This window comes from Lonchura striata, chromosome 1, assembly GCF_046129695.1.
Source record: "Lonchura striata isolate bLonStr1 chromosome 1, bLonStr1.mat, whole genome shotgun sequence".
NCBI classification, from domain to species: Eukaryota; Metazoa; Chordata; class Aves; order Passeriformes; family Estrildidae; genus Lonchura; species Lonchura striata.
In genome coordinates, this window is record NC_134603.1 from 104,331,698 (window position 1) to 104,347,547 (window position 15,850).

Here is a 15,850-nt window from a genome sequence, read left to right on the forward strand (position 1 = left end):
ATCCAAGACTTGTATGCTCCTCTAAAGCCACAGGGTGTTTGGACAAGAGGAAATGACCCACTGAATGTCAAAACCCTGTCACATCTGCTTGAGTAACATTTTGATTCTGATCTGACCCTGTATTCAGGTCCTTGCTAGACCTTATAGGCCATAGTTATGCTGCCTTTTCCAAGACAAAAAAGCTGCAGCACATGCAAGCTCAGGACATGACCTAGCAGAGCGGAGACCACAGAAATAACCTAAGTTTTGAGGATTTTTCTCTTAGCATGAATGGAAGACATAGCAATAAATCCAAAGCAGCTCTAGCTCTGGGAGACAAGCCAGGAAAAAAGTATACAGAGCAGTTCGGAAAATTAATGATCCTGTGCATATTTAAGCATGATATATCGGAAGAGTGCATAAGACTTCACAGAAAATAAGGAGAAAATTTTGGATTACCTTGACAGAAAGATCAAAGAAAGAATCATGCACAAGGAGACTCCAAAAGGCTCTGAAAGAAGACAATTTGAAAATCCATCCAGTTTTTTGATCCTAATCAAACTCTCCGTTAATATGATTTGAATCTTTACTTAGTGTTTAACACAACACTTGGCAGCTACAATTCACTGAAGCAACTTAACTGAGGTGAATTCCTACAGTTCCCAGATCACATTGCTTAAAACAGATTTTTTGAGTTTGTTTCTTCTTACAGGGCTAGCAACTACAATTGCTACAGCCACTTCTGAAAGTACTTTGTATGTGCTAACAGCAGCATTCAGAAGCTTATGACATCAGTGTATGGAAATAAATAATACAATACTTGATACACACATTTCTGCTGTATTGCTTTTTTTGAATTTTCAGGTTGTTAAGTATTTTTAAATACAAATAAAGACACTGGGGTATAACCATTGGACTTTGAACAACTCCTAGTCCACTCTACATTTGTTAGCATGAGATCAGTTTTGACTACAATTTTGTTCTTTTGTAGAAAAAAAAAAAAGTAAGATTCCACTGCTAATAATCTAGAATGCAGAATTTACTACTATTGAAAAATTCAGGACTCATGAGAGGCATAAAGCCCCAAAGCTGCAAAGAAATTTTTCACATATGTAATACAAATATATATATACACATGCGTATATGTATTTTTACACATATATAGGGACAGGTTTGGGTGGCACCTACTGCAGTGGATTTATATAACATCTTACAAAAGCCTATTTTTAGTCCATTATAACTTTCTGAAAACTTATTTGTCAGGAGTTTTCCATTATTGTTTGAATGAGCTGAATCAAATATATTTTTGCTTTATGTCACAACAAGAAAAAAAACTGAAAACAAACACCCAGGTTTTCATTTCATAGATTGATTTACTCTCACAATTTAAAAAGGGTTGAATCTTACACTTTGAACTCCCAGAATGGCTAATTCCCACTGATTTCTAGTTATATTTGTTATTTAGAAAACACTACTACTACAATTAGTAAATGTTCCCATGGTGTATATATTAAGAGCCAGTCATTTCACTTCCTTGTCTCCAAGAAACATTATTTCTTACATCCTGAATAAAGACAAGCCCACGAGTCAGTCCAAAAGGAAGCTTTATACATTTCTTGCCTTGCTGTAGACTGTGCAATTGATCACAGCATCACATTCCCAACAAGCAGTCTGAAATCAGTCCTCCCCTTTTTCCTATCCAGCCCACTCGTGTTTGGGTGAAAAAGGAGCCAGGGCACTTTAGAGAAGTGGTCACAACATGGGTTGATGTTGTCAAGCACATTTTTTCACCTGGAAAACATTTAACTATGTGATGAAACTGTTAAACTGCAGAGCAGTTGACATTCAGTTTGAAAAGATGCTTCATTATGACACCTTTACATCAAAATTACATAAATAGCCATTACATTCAGTTAAACCGAGCACTGCCAGTTTTCATGCATTTATCATCTGGTGAAATAAAAAAAAAAAAAACCTCACATTCCCTGTGTTTTATGAACTCAGAAATGAAACACCAACCTCCCGATTAGTTCCACTGAAGTCCAAACTGCTGACAGCTAGCTCTAACATGAAACTGAAGAAGGTGAATAGAAATTTAACATCATGTTATTCAAAGTATTTATAGCTTAGAGACAGTAAGTATAATATATTTTATTTATGAACATATTCAGTATGTTCATAAAGACTACAGCTACAGTACTTGATTGGATGTGCATAAAATGACACACCTCTCTGATTTATATAAAGTTAGGCTGCCAAGAACATGTCTGTATTTCTTCAGACAACAGGTCTTCTTGAAGGGATCTACAGCACCTCACATCATGACTTTTCATTACCTTTATTTGAGTTAGTATTTTTCTTCCTTAGTTTCTCCTTCTCTTATCCTTCCACCCTCTCAGAATCAGCTAACACAGAAAAAAATTGTATGGGCAGAATTTACCAATCTTCACAAGCACAGTAAAAATTAAACGTGCATTAATTTTAAATTATGTGCAGTGTATGAAGGTAGCAGGCACATTCATGATTATAAGGGCACTACACAGTTTTATATAGCCAATATTAGCTATGGAGTTTCCTATAATATCTTTATATATAAAGAAAACTAATCTGCTATACATACATTACAAGCACTCTTTTACATACCAGATAACTTCCAAACAGAACGCTCAAAACAAAACCCAGGTCTATGAAGGTGCTGTTTCCCTTGCCTTTTATTCATAAAGTTGAATCACTACATAAGTCATGACATGTTATTCTGTAGGCAATAATGCACAACTCATTATGTTAAATCGAAAGGATTCAACTTATAGCTATTGCTGAGTTTTCTAGGTAGAAATTGCTTGTTGCCTTTTTTTTTTTTTAACTAAAATACTCTACCACTTGTCATAATAAACTGAATTAGAGCCATCAAGATGTCCGATATGGATTCAGAAGCTCTAAACTTAAGGACTTCCACTGCAACATAGACAAGAGTTCCTTAAACTTTTTATTACCCTCAGAACAGTAACTTTACTTTCACCTGTCAGGATCATGGATACTGTTTTCAGCAGAAACTTTGTCAGTCTTTCACTTCAGCCACCATCTTGAAGTTACAGTATCAAATTACTTGTTCAATTAGGGAAATAATGAATGACACTAGGAAAAGAGACTCCAGGTCTAACATTCCTTTCTTTGACATCAAGGATGTATGCCTTTTTTTCCATCTTCAAGAGGCAGATCTGTTAACAGAATTACACAGAAATAATACCAAGAACAGAATGTATTGGGGAGAGCTGGAAGGCACTTGCATCTCCAAAACCAGGTATGATTCCCACATGAATGGCAATTTCATCAAAAGCAAGCTTTGTCATTTCAAAGTGGCAAAGGTATTTTCATAAACAAACCTTTATAAAGTGCTGATGCGTTCTTTTAAAAAACTTAATGCTGATAATTGACAACATTCCCATACCTTGAACACTGAGCAGAGCAGCTTGAATACAAAATCCACCAGTGCAGGCATGGGAAATAAACCAGCAAAAGGGTGATTTCTGATTCTGAAGCCAAACATAATCACTCCCTTCCTTTTAGAATCAGAAAGGGGGCGTGAGGACAAGAAAAGAAAAGAAAAAGAAAGACAGCCAAAACCAGCAGGCTAAGTAGAGTAACCGGAAGCGTACAATTTACGGCTAATGGTTCAGTGTCTGCAAAGGACTGCTCAAGCTGTGTTCAACAAAAACTCAGTAATAGCCAAAGAGGGAAGTAAAAAAAGGCAAGATGTTTGGCTTTACTTTCTGTCAAATACAGTTAAATATGAGCCACTTAAAAAAATAGAATGAAAGAATCCAATAATGCTTTGTACAGGTGGTAGTGAGGTCTCTGGCTGGGCCTTCAGACAAAACCATTCCCATGTAAACCTTAAAGAGGATTAATCCTCAAGGACCACTGTAATGAGACCTTAAAAGGCTGAACAACAGCAGCCTATCACGGAGGGAAGCAGTAGCCTGCTCCCAGAAGTCTTCTCTAGCAGAGTTACATCAAAGCAAACTGGGACCAGATAGCAGGATTCTGCAAGAATCCCTTATCTCAGCGCTAGCGGATGCTTCTCCTCTGATTGTCTTGAACTGCCACCTGTCCCAGACATCTTTGAAGGCAATGCTAAGCCTGTGATGGATCTGACCTCCTTGAGCTGAGATTCTTTTATGTCTTTCTTCATTTTCTGCTCTGTTACATTCTTTCCCTGCAACGAACACTACATGAAACAAAGGGAGTTCTCACTCCTTGACTTACTGTCCCCAGCTATTTGAAAGGAAAAAAACAATGTTAAGGATTATACTTCACCCGCAATATGGAGCTGTCCTCAGGAGACAAGCCTCTTATTTTTGAGAGTTATAACTAGATGGCTTTTACACGAAGGGACTTTAAAATGAGGTTCAACATTGCTGGGAGCCAAGATATGAAAGCTGCATATCAGAGATAGCTTAAAAAAACAAAAAGGTTCGTAATACAGAAGTATACGAAAAATCACATTACAAAAATGAGCAGGAAAATAACCAGGAAGAACCAAGCCTCAGAGAAAACACCAAATTGTTGTGGTATATATATGCATCTCATGTTGTGCAACAATAGCCTTTAATACCAGTGTCCACCATACAGTGCCAAAATCATCCTAGATTAAAATAAAAATAATTGGTTACTACAAATCAAACAGCAAGTCTTCTATCTGAGACACATGCCTACACTGACATAAAGTATTGCACTCAGCTCCCATGAAGGGATATGGCTTCACCATGAATGCTGCGTATCACGGCTGGTTTGAAACCAGAGGTGTGCTGGCAACCACACTCACACTGACTTGACGTGTACTTGCAGCAGGATCAGCCACAGTTACAGAGCTGAAGATAAATTCAGGAGAATATCATCAGATCTTTATCTCATAGTTACAAGCTATGACATAAATATAATCCATAATATGCAAGTCACCCTGGTTCTGAAAAGGCTGGGCTGAGGAGGAATACCACTGCAACTGCCACCTCTGGTTTCCCACTTTGCACTCAGTTAATTCTGGACTATTTTATAAGTCCTTTTCTTCTAAGTACATGGCACTGTCAGAAGAACAAGAAGTAAAATATAGCTATGCTGAAGAGGATTGCTGCCTGCCAGCAGCATCTCTCAGCTCCCCATGCTGACAAAAAAAAAAATGGTGTCATTAGTTGCAGTTAGGTGGGACTCATGGAATCACTATGCAGCAGGATGGAAGCAGAAAGAGAAAGCACCCTTCTTGAGTGCTTTTGGAGCTCCCTAGGAAATCACAGCTGGAAGAATAAGATTTTTAATCAAATTGCTGAGCTAGACTTTGTGAAAGACTGCAGAAAACAATGAGCAGATATAGAGTCTGAATAATAAGTTTCAAAATGGTATCACATGGAAAACACCAAGCAGACCCTGGCATTTTCTGAGCCAAGACCTACTGGCATGTGTTGCCAAATAAATGGAGTCTAGAGGCATGCTCAGAAGGAATCTGAAGATTGCTTTTTCCCATCTATGAAGCAATTCCCACAACAGGGTATTGTGTTTCAAGACCACAGAGTAATGCCAGGCTATGCACCAGGCTCCCAGAGGGAAAATACAAAATCATTTCTCAACAGACAGCACAACACACCATTTCAGATGAGTGCCCTCCTCAGGGACCTGTGCCAATACCTTGCATAACCTTAACAAACAGTATCCATGCCTACATCAATTTTTAAAGGCAGCCCAGAGGCTAACCCCTCATGGTAAGGCACGACAACCTTGTGTTTTGCCAGCCTCCAGGCACAGCCCCAGCAGTAACTGGCCCAACACAGCTCTGGTCCAGCAGGACCTGCACGCCCAGGCAATCCCCACATGTAAAAGCAACACAGGCAACACTCCCACAGGCTATTTACCAAAAAATTCCAGACAGGGAGGCTGGTCACAACACAGAGACACAGCATGTTTTAACCCAGCTGTACAGATCACCTTTTCAGCACAGAATACTCAAGAAACTCACATCTATGGAAGGAAACACTACAGCAGTCCTTGTCATCCCTGATTCTGGTTTTTAATGCACAAAGGATGAATGGCATTAGTAAATGTCAGATGTGTGTTAATCTGATAAGTAACTACTGACTTTGAAGAAACCTGCTATTTCCTCACAAGAAGCGGAAACATTTTCACAGGCCAGCACTCTGTGCTTCATTCAGGTTTCTAAATTGTTCTGTGGGATCAGATGAAGCCAAATTAGGCCTTAAGCCTTTATTTAATGGGGTTTCTTCCCGTTTGCTTTATGTGTTTAAATTAAAACAAAACAAAACAAAAAAAAAAAAAAAACTTTTAAGAGGGAAAAAAGCACAGACCATAGCCACTGCCAGCCTCACGCAACATAAGGACTTAGATGAGCAGGATATACATCAGGCATTCCAAATCAAACATCCCAAATACAGAGCAGCTCAATAATTAACTAGCAATGTATGATTAGTGCTCCTCTTTTCCCTCCTAGTTAAAAAAAAAAAAAAAAATTCCACTCCTATCATAGGGGTAATTAATGTTTTTGATATCTGGCACCAATTTTATTGTTAACAGCACTGTTAGACCAGTGGTGTTAATGCCAATTCAAGTATCGTCCAGCATGAAGAACAGCTTTGGTGCCAACAGTTTCCTATCACTGTACCATGCTGGTCCATCCCAGTAAAGCGAGCAATCAATGTTTATAGAAAATATAGGCCTTGATCCAAATTTCATTCATCCAAGTAAACCAATTCCATTTCAACAACAATATCTAACAGAACTCAAGGCCAAAGCTTGAAGCATTCATAAGTTGTATCTGTATATAGTCTAGTGAAAAAAAAAAAAAACCCACACAAATCAAATTCAGTACCTTTTCACACTAGGGAGTCTGACATGCTGGGATGAAATTCAATTCAACACATTCTAACTCATTAGTTATTTGCTTCAACACTTGGTATGGTGTTACACTCAGCCATTACCATAATCAGCCATTTATTTTGAAGTATTTCATATGCCATTACTTTTGGCTTGTTACCACTGGCTATTTCAATGAGGACTATAAATGGAGGAATAACAATGTTCAGCTCTTCATCAGCAAAATGGTAACATGGATTCTTGGGAATTAAGATTTTAAATTGCAACTAGCATGGAGAACAGGTAAGATAAAAAGGTAAAATCTAAGGCAACTGGGGATTATTTTAAAGTTTATTGAAGCCAGCAGCTGTTGATTCATTGAATTCACTGGGTTCTGGATCAGCATCAATCAACTGTTTCAGAAAAATGATGGCTCAGGGCAGCACTGACATGTGAAAGGGAAACTAGAATTTACGGTGGGGAACCCTCGATACCACCTTATTCAGTGTGAAACATGAGAAAAACATAATTGAGATTAGAAAGCAATTCTGTTATCTGGTAACCTATCTATTTTAAACTCAAAAAAACTGCAAGACAATAAAAAAAACAGTAAAGAAAGCAATATTGAAAGACTGTTTTGTAAGTGATAACTCTTACTTTTAAAAGGAAGTACGATTTACAAACCTGTACATATACACATTCCCACACACATATTGCCTTTCCTGCTGCTGTGTACCCACCACCACACATGCCAATGACCACATGGCAACACAGCAGCTGTACTCTTTAAAACACAGCTATGAATACTCAATATATTGAGGATAATACTGCTTCCTTGCACTGGTGGTTGCTGCCTCGGCTGTCAGCTGTATTATCAGAAATCAATAAAGGTAGGCAGTGTAAGTCTGACTGAAGGGGTAAGCATTCCTGACATGATCTCCAGACTCAGATGTGATCCACTCAGCAAACTCAAGAGCCCCAGTTTTAAGTAATTTGAGCAGTGTTTTAATAAGAGTTTAGAGAGTGCTGTGTAAACTATGAAGACTAAGAGGTAAAGAGCCAGGCTAAGAGGAAGCTAATTGTGCTGGTAGGTGTGAATAAAAGGAAGTAGAGGCTATGGCTAAGTGGCTCTCCTCCTAAGTACTGAACTCAATCAATAGAAATAAAGCTGTATCTGCCAGCGATCCTGAAAATGGTTCAGCAACCAAAGCATTTAAACTGTCATAAGAGTAAAGGCCTGTTCAACCCTGGACCGCAACAGGAGGCTAGTACTGAAAGACTTCCAGGGGACAGCCTTGAAGCTGCACTTTGACAACAGGGACCATGCTTCCTCTCAAATCTTCCCTTGACAAGTCCATGGTCAATGCCATGAAGAGAGCAGGCCCATGGTGCCCACACTCTCCCATTACTCCACCACCAGCCTGAGACATCCTCTGTAACACAATGCCCTCCTTCTGTGCCCACACAAGGGCCAGGGGGTAAGAGCAATAAAAAATAGGGCACATCCAGATCTCAAGCACCCAGAATGAAAGAAAATTAACACAAGAGAATCACGACAGGAGCATCCTGTACACATTAGCTACTCTACAACCAAATTGTTGCTATAGGTTTCTTAACAAAAGCCAGACAATGACAGCAGAAATGGAGCAAAAAAATCTGAATTAAAATGTTTGTTTTCTACATTTAGACACAACAGCTGAAGATTCTGCTGGCTATATACAGACAGATAGAGCCATCTTAAATCCCTGATATATCAGGACATTCATACAGAGTTAACAGATATGACCCAGGATACAGGGGTTGACCAGGCTGGCAGTCAGACCACTTAGGATCCTTACAGGCAGGAAAATGGCACTCAAGTTCCAATCTCTACTTAGGCAAATTCCCTCTAGTGACATTGCCCAGAGAGAATACCAATGCAAGAGAACCATCTCACATTTTTTGCCACCTTCCAGCTGCTGATGCCACAGCAGTTACATTGTAGGCACACAAGATCAGCCCAAATCCACTACAGACCTTCTGTTTTAAAAGCATTGTGACAAATGTCCATGTATCAAGGGATACAACAACTTTGAAGAAGCTTTTCATTCTCTCCTGATTTAGGGACAGTGGATCTGCCTTGATGCTCAAGAGATGGATTACATTATTTCTTGGCTTTTTCTTCACAGTTCTTACCCATGAATCTGTGGCTCTGAGCAATGAATTCTCTCTTTCTATGAAGGCAGTATACAACAGATGCATACTGTAAACCAGATAAAAAAGCTTTAGCTGGAAAAAACAAATCAAATCCATTAGTGTTTTTGTATTTGCCCTGTCTTCATCTTCCCTGTCCTTTAAAAAAAAAAAAAAAACAAACAAAAAAAAAAACACACATAAAACTTCATCCCACAGCTTTCTTAGATGCACTTGAACACCAAAACAAGGAGACATTAAAAGAACATTTTTAATGTGCTTCTGAAAACATTTTTAGAATTTAAGTCCAACAGAATTATAGAGCTATAAATAATTTTTATAATTTCTTATTTCTGATTTAGAAATAAGAAATCTCCAACATTCTATTCTACCAAATCAAGCCAAAGAAAAACAAAAAATCAAACCAAACAAAAAAGAAAGCTACTTCAAAAAACCAAAAAAAAACCCAAACAAATACCAAAACCAAACTAACAACAAAAAAAAAAATCACCCAAAACTACAAATTCACCTTTCAATTGCTCAATCACATTACACTTCAAAGCTTTGCAGACACTGGCAGTTCTGGAGTCTGTCTCATGCTAAGGAGAGAAAAAATGCATAACAGGGAAGAACATATCTACATACTGTAAATCTGTAGGTGCAGCTTTTATTCCATATGAGACCATCAGAGGCAGCAACTCTAGGGCTCTCAAGAGACACTGCTGATTTCACAGGTCTCAGGAGAAATGGGCAGGAATACTTGTAATACGCAGTTTCAAAAACAACACAGGAGGTTTGGAAAGCATCTCAGAGAAGCTGTTTCGACTTAGAAGCTGCTAAGCTTACAAGGTCTGCAGCACCTTCCTAAATTTCACACTGAAGTTTCCTCTGACCACAAGTTTGAATTTGAGAACAGTAATGTTTTTTATTGGAGGCTATTGAAAGATGCTATTATATTTTAGACTTTTAATCCCAAAAATGTTTTTGCAAACACGTTAATTTTTTTAAAGACCCACACTTCAGTTGCTCAGCTGACATGAGCAGTCTGACATTCACTTTTCTAACAGAGGCTTTTTTCCTTGTGGTTCTATTAAAAGCTTTAGATTTGACTTTTTTCAACTACTCCTACTTGACAACACTTGGAAACCACCCCATAAATCACTGTCAGTAGAGAGTTTTGTTACTAGAGTGCTTAAGCCTCTCCCGTGCAAAACGCTGCACAGTTGAAGTAGGACCCAGATTCTCAGAGGCCAAAGTCAGTTTGAAACTGAAGAGCACCAAAATGTATTTAAAGACTCTTGCCCTACATCTCTACAAAGATTTTCCAGTGACATTCTCCTACCATTGTCCAACAAGGCCAAGTAGAAGCTCTCTACAAAAAGCTGTCCTGGTCTCCTGTCACCAAAAGACACTGGCAAACGAGAGGTGAAAAAAGTGCCTGCTTTGGGGCTATCCAGAAGTGTCTTGGTTGTCTCTCCTGAGTTCCAAATTATGCCAGGGAGATGACAAAGGAGGCCACCACCTACCCCTCTGTAGGCACTTTCCATGAGCCCATATGCTGCTGGAGACCTGGACTGCTCTCACTGTCAAATGTGCCACACATAGCTGGCCACTGTGGCCCAAGAGTCACTGCCATGAAAAGTCATTGCTTTCCAGTTACTGCACTTTAAAACAGTGTTTTCAGTTAACAGTTTGCATTTTTAGAAACAGGCTCCAATTCCCCTTTTTTTTCCCCACACTCCCCTTTCCCCTCCAATGGGAATATTAAGGAACGAGAATTCTTGTCAACAGAAATTAAAACTAGTAAATTAACAAGTCCACCTAGTGAAGCAGCATTGTATTTTCCTTGCTGGGGTCTTGAGTTCATGTTGCAAATTGATTTTGTGGTGACACTAACGCTGGCTAATCTAACTTGGGCAGTTATGCAAGGCCCAGTCCTTACAAAGCTAAGCCCAAGAACAGTCAGTGGGAACTGAGGGCAATCAATACCTTTGGAGGGCTAATCCTATGAAATGTGCAATAAGCAGCTCCCACTTCCCCAGATAGATACAGAAGCTTCAACACCAGCAAAATAAATCCTTGGTAAGAAGAGGCGAAAAAAAGGAAAGGAAAAGGAAAAAAAAAAAAAAAAAAGTAGTGAGTTCCTGCTTTCAGCTAGTGCAAACTCTTTGAGATGATTTACCACAAAGAGAATCCTGCAAGGGCCATACATTCCTGTACATATAAATTTTTGGGTCAGAGCCAAGTGATCTGTCACTGCTTTTTGCTTAAGATAATTCCTCAGGTTTTGCTAATTAGGTACTAACAATTCTTTCAGATGATCTGTGTAACCCAGGGAAGAATATCAACAGTATGTTTTAAATCAAAGGGTTTACATCAGGAATGATTCATTCTTTCCATGAGGAATGACTTGTGAGACAGGCAGTCTTAGTACTGCCATAAATCTACATGAAAATTAAAATTGTGGAAGAAAATAACAAAGGCAAGTTGCTATCCCCATCTTCCCTGCCTCAGCCACAACTCTAGAGACGGAATTTACATTAACAAGGGGCTCCAGCTAGCACTGGAATTAGTGTTTGAGAAAATCAGGATTTCAAATCCTTTTAAGAAACACTGTGATTAAGGTCAGTAACTCTGCTCTCCTCAACAAAGAAAAGGAGCTAACTCCAGCTCTTCTGTCATCTGTCCTAAAGCCTTTTTAAAGAAAAAAGTTTTTTAGAAGTTAAACAAACAAAACCAGCATCTCCCTCTTCCTTTGTGAGCTGTGTTTAAACAGTGATTAAGAAATCCATAACAAAAAAGACAGAAAATAAAAATTTCTGGTTTAGGCCTGTGTTTTCCCTTTTATCTGTTGGAGGATAGAAGGCTGTGAGCTTAGCATGGGACTGTATTCCCATTCTCAGTTGCTAAATGGTTGAGGGGCTCTCTGGTGGTGCAGAAGGGCCTCCAGCTCCATAGCATGTTTCATCCCAGCTGTTTGAAAAGCTGGTTCACTTGAAACACAACCATTAACCCCACCCACACTCTGCAGGAGAGCAAACTCCCCCTCAATGAGGGATTTCTTCCACATTTATGGTAACTATTATTACCAACATCTACAACATCAGTCATTTTAATTAGAAAAAAAATAAAACAAAAAAATCCTGCAATGCACAAACAGACACATACGTGTTTACATGTAAAAATGCAAAGCACTCAAGTTGTTTCTAATAACTGCAGCTCATGGAAGGGATATGTATTCTGCACAGAACTTACTTAAACACTCTTTTTCTTTTTTTGTCATAAAAACATACAGATGTCTTTCTTCAAAAAAATTTTTTTCCCTTTTCCTGTGTTACAGGAAGCCTGCCCACACTTTTAAATACAAAGTGGGTATAAATAGAAGCACAAATTAGGCATCTTGAAAAGTCTATATTTTCCAACCACAAGGAAACTAAGAAATTACTGTGAGTGTTTACACATCTGACTATGTTGAGTTAAAACATTTTCTATACATGTGCCCAGCAAAACTGGCAAGAAATTAAGAAAGGAAAAAATAGGCTCTCTGGTTCTTTACCTGTTGCTACAGTGTACATTATTCAGCCTTCTTCATATGGTCGACTAAAAGTGTCAGTCTGAATACAGTCGCCACTCTGATGAAAGCATATCTTACATATATAAATGATACAACTACTATGAAAATTTTAGTAAGACTGTCTGCTTTCCTATAAATCTAACTAGACATTTGTCTTTTTAGTTGTCTCTCTGTATCACAGCTATTAAAAGTAAATAAAAGCAAGATGGCTCTTTTTATGACATTAATAGCTTGAGGGACCTTATAAATCAGTGAATACAAATGTACTACTCATTACAGGAGAAGGAAGAAGGTCTGTCCATCTGATGCTTTCTGACTTAGATTTCTGCTTTAAGATCTTGTTGCTCATTTAAAATTAACTCATCTCCTGTTTCTCTGATGTCATATGGTGGGGAACTTTGGTGCTCTCTCAACTTCTGATATCAATGTTTTTCTAGTAGTCTAGAAAAACAAATGCTAAAAAAAAATCTAAAAATCTAAAACAGAGTCTAAAAAATGCTAGCCTAACTAGCTAGCATTAATGGTCACAATACAGACACAGTAGCTTCATTAAATCTTGACAACTCTTGTCAAAAGGTGAATTTGAGAAAATAAACCAAAATAAACTCATTGCAAACCACTCAGACACATCCTGACTGACCAGTTCTTTTTCATCTGTCGGAACCTTCAGTAATTTCAGTAACGCTTTGAACAAAATTTAAGGGGTGAGCTGGCAGCTGGTCAGATGGTCAAAATGGCAATCTTTCCCACTAAATTCAGCATAACGTTTGTTGGTTTTGAGGGTTGTTTTTGTCACACATTTCATTTCTCCCCAGCTGTACTCCCTACAAACAGAGAAGCTATTTTGCTTCCCCAATAATACTAGCTTGTCTTGTTGGATTTCTTTTAAGCTAGATTTGGGCATTTTTAAACCAGAAGCTAGGAAAGGTGTCTCCAACGCCCAAGGTAATACTTGTATGCTCTGCTGCTCACGAGTTTACACTGCACATTCATGCCTCTCTGGCAGGAGTCTGGCACAGGTGTAGTGCAGCAACTGTGTGCTCCTCAAGAGATGAATAACTCCTCCAGAGGGTTTGAGCACATTTGTAGGACAGCGGGAGAGGAAGGTGTACAAAAACCAACTGACTACACTGAAAAAGAGCTCAAAAGCTTAACTGCAAACTTTTTTCCTAAATACTGATCTAAACTATACAGACAACAAGTGCTCATTTTCTCAAAATATCTCCAACCTTATTAACAATCAGGCTCTTTTTTTTTTTTTTTAAAGGAGGTTGGTGAGACTTAAGGTTGTTCAAGACATACTTTGATCTGCACCCTGATGAGTGAACATTCCCCTTTGCTGCTAGCCCAACTAATGAAGGGATAAAATTAGCTTTTATCCCTGGCACTTTCTTTAGCAAAAAAACATGCACTAATCAGGTGTCCTCACTAATCAGTCGTCTGGCTAATGACCTTTTGCCTTAAAACACTAAAATTTCTGAATGATGTTAAAAAAAAGGAAAACCAATGCAGACTGCTCTCTCTTTGTGGGTCTTAAGCCCATCATCTGGAATTGGAGACTGAAAGGTTAAATGGCAAATCTGTATCCTGACTGGGTGATAAATCTATAATCAAAAGGCACAAGCCTTGACACCTCAAGATGTACTTCATTACTACACAACTAAATGATCTTTATTCTCTTTTTTTTGTAAACTAGAAACAGATGAAAAAAAAAAAATTGCTTAACTCCTTCATACTTTGCCTGTGGAGAAATCCACTCCACATCTGTGTTCAAGTGTCAGTTAATTTCTTACTTTTTTATTAATGCCTGAGTGAGAATTCAGAAGTTGAAACCATTTGCCTTTCTTCCTCCCCCTTACAACTTTAGGGAACTATAGCTGGGAAAGAAAATTGCAAAAACACTCCATCAAGCCTGCATTCTCAAACACACTTTTGAATGTCTAAAAAAAACCCTCCAACACAAAACAAAAAGTCCCAAAGCACAAAAATAAGCCTTCCAATTCGCCAAATTCTCTGTGTACAGGGAACAGTCCTTCTTCCTCTCAATAACATACTTTAACATTGTTTTAAAAGAGGGATTTTTAAGGCCTGTTTCATTTTCATTCTCTGCTTGCTATAATGAGGCCCATTTTTCTTCATGTTTTAAGGAGGTGGAGCAAAACACAACCCTGGATGGCTGAGGAGGATTAGCAACAGATGAGATGTCCTGTGGAAGTCACTTTGCAGAGGCCTGCAGTAATTTCTACCTGCAGTGCAACTGCACCCTGTTTTTTAACTTCAGGAAAAAAAGAGATTGCATTTACCACTCCCTCCAGATAAAGCAGCTCTCCCTGGGGACAATGCAAAGCGACAAAATCACAATAAATTTGACAGCCTTCCAACTTTGCATCCCCAAATAAGCCAGCAGTCAATACTCACGGTAATGAGGGTCCATGTAACCGTTCCGGGGGTCCATGGTAAAGAGCGTCCCACGGTAGGGTACAGAAGGTTCGGGAAGGTGCGATATAGATCCATGGATCTCCTTCTTGATTAATGAGGCCCTTTCCTCACTCGACGTGGAAGGCTCTTCACTGATCTTGCCGAGGCCTTGCCCACCCTGCGGCTGCATTGTGATCGCGTTCCTTCTCTCTCTGTGATAGGTCTGCCCAGGACTTTCATCCTCTGCAAAAAAAACGAGGGAGAAGAAAGAGAGAAGGGAAGAAAAAAGAGAGACACACACTTTTAGCCCATTTATAGCAAATACAATAAAGAAAAGTTCTCCCCCCGCTGCCCTCCTCCTCCTGCCGGTGTAAGTTTGTGACAGGAGGTGCCTGTGTGGCTGTGAGGGATGGCCTGGGGACACTTGCCCGCTCAGAGCCGGCAGCAGCCGGGCAGTAGATCACCGTCACCCATGCACTGATGCTCCCGGCAGCGGGGCTATCAATTGTGTGGGAACAGACAGAGGCTTGCTGTTTCCCTGCCTCTGGGACAAGGAGACTGGGAGCTCCCTGATAGGGAGTCAAGAAATGATTTGTCGCACAGAGGAGAAGATGAACTCCACCAGCTGGGCCTAAATCACACCCAGCCACCCACCACAGCTCTGCAGCCCAGCTCTGGGTCTCTGGGGTTTGCCTGTGTGAGGGACTGAAACCTTGCAGGGAGGTTGGCAGTGATCAGAACCAAGGCGGGCAACAGTAAAATGGGTACAGCCGCTCCAGATACAGGACCAGCAGCATCAGGCAGGCACAAGCAAGGCCACCTGCTCTGACGGTGTCGCCACGTGTAGGA

The 15,850-nt window shown here is 39.4% G+C and overlaps 1 protein-coding gene across 6 annotated transcripts in view; it reads right to left on the reverse strand.

The window, feature by feature from the left end:
* GLI3 (GLI family zinc finger 3) overlaps nt 1-15,850 on the reverse strand; it is a 202,037-nt gene that overhangs the window by 120,826 nt on the left and 65,361 nt on the right. For all 6 annotated transcript variants that reach the window (XM_077786302.1, XM_021531964.3, XM_021531961.3 and 3 more), the window contains one exon: nt 15,002-15,244. In XM_077786302.1, coding sequence (XP_077642428.1) covers nt 15,002-15,244 — 243 coding nt within the window. The remainder of the gene's footprint in view (nt 1-15,001; nt 15,245-15,850) is intronic.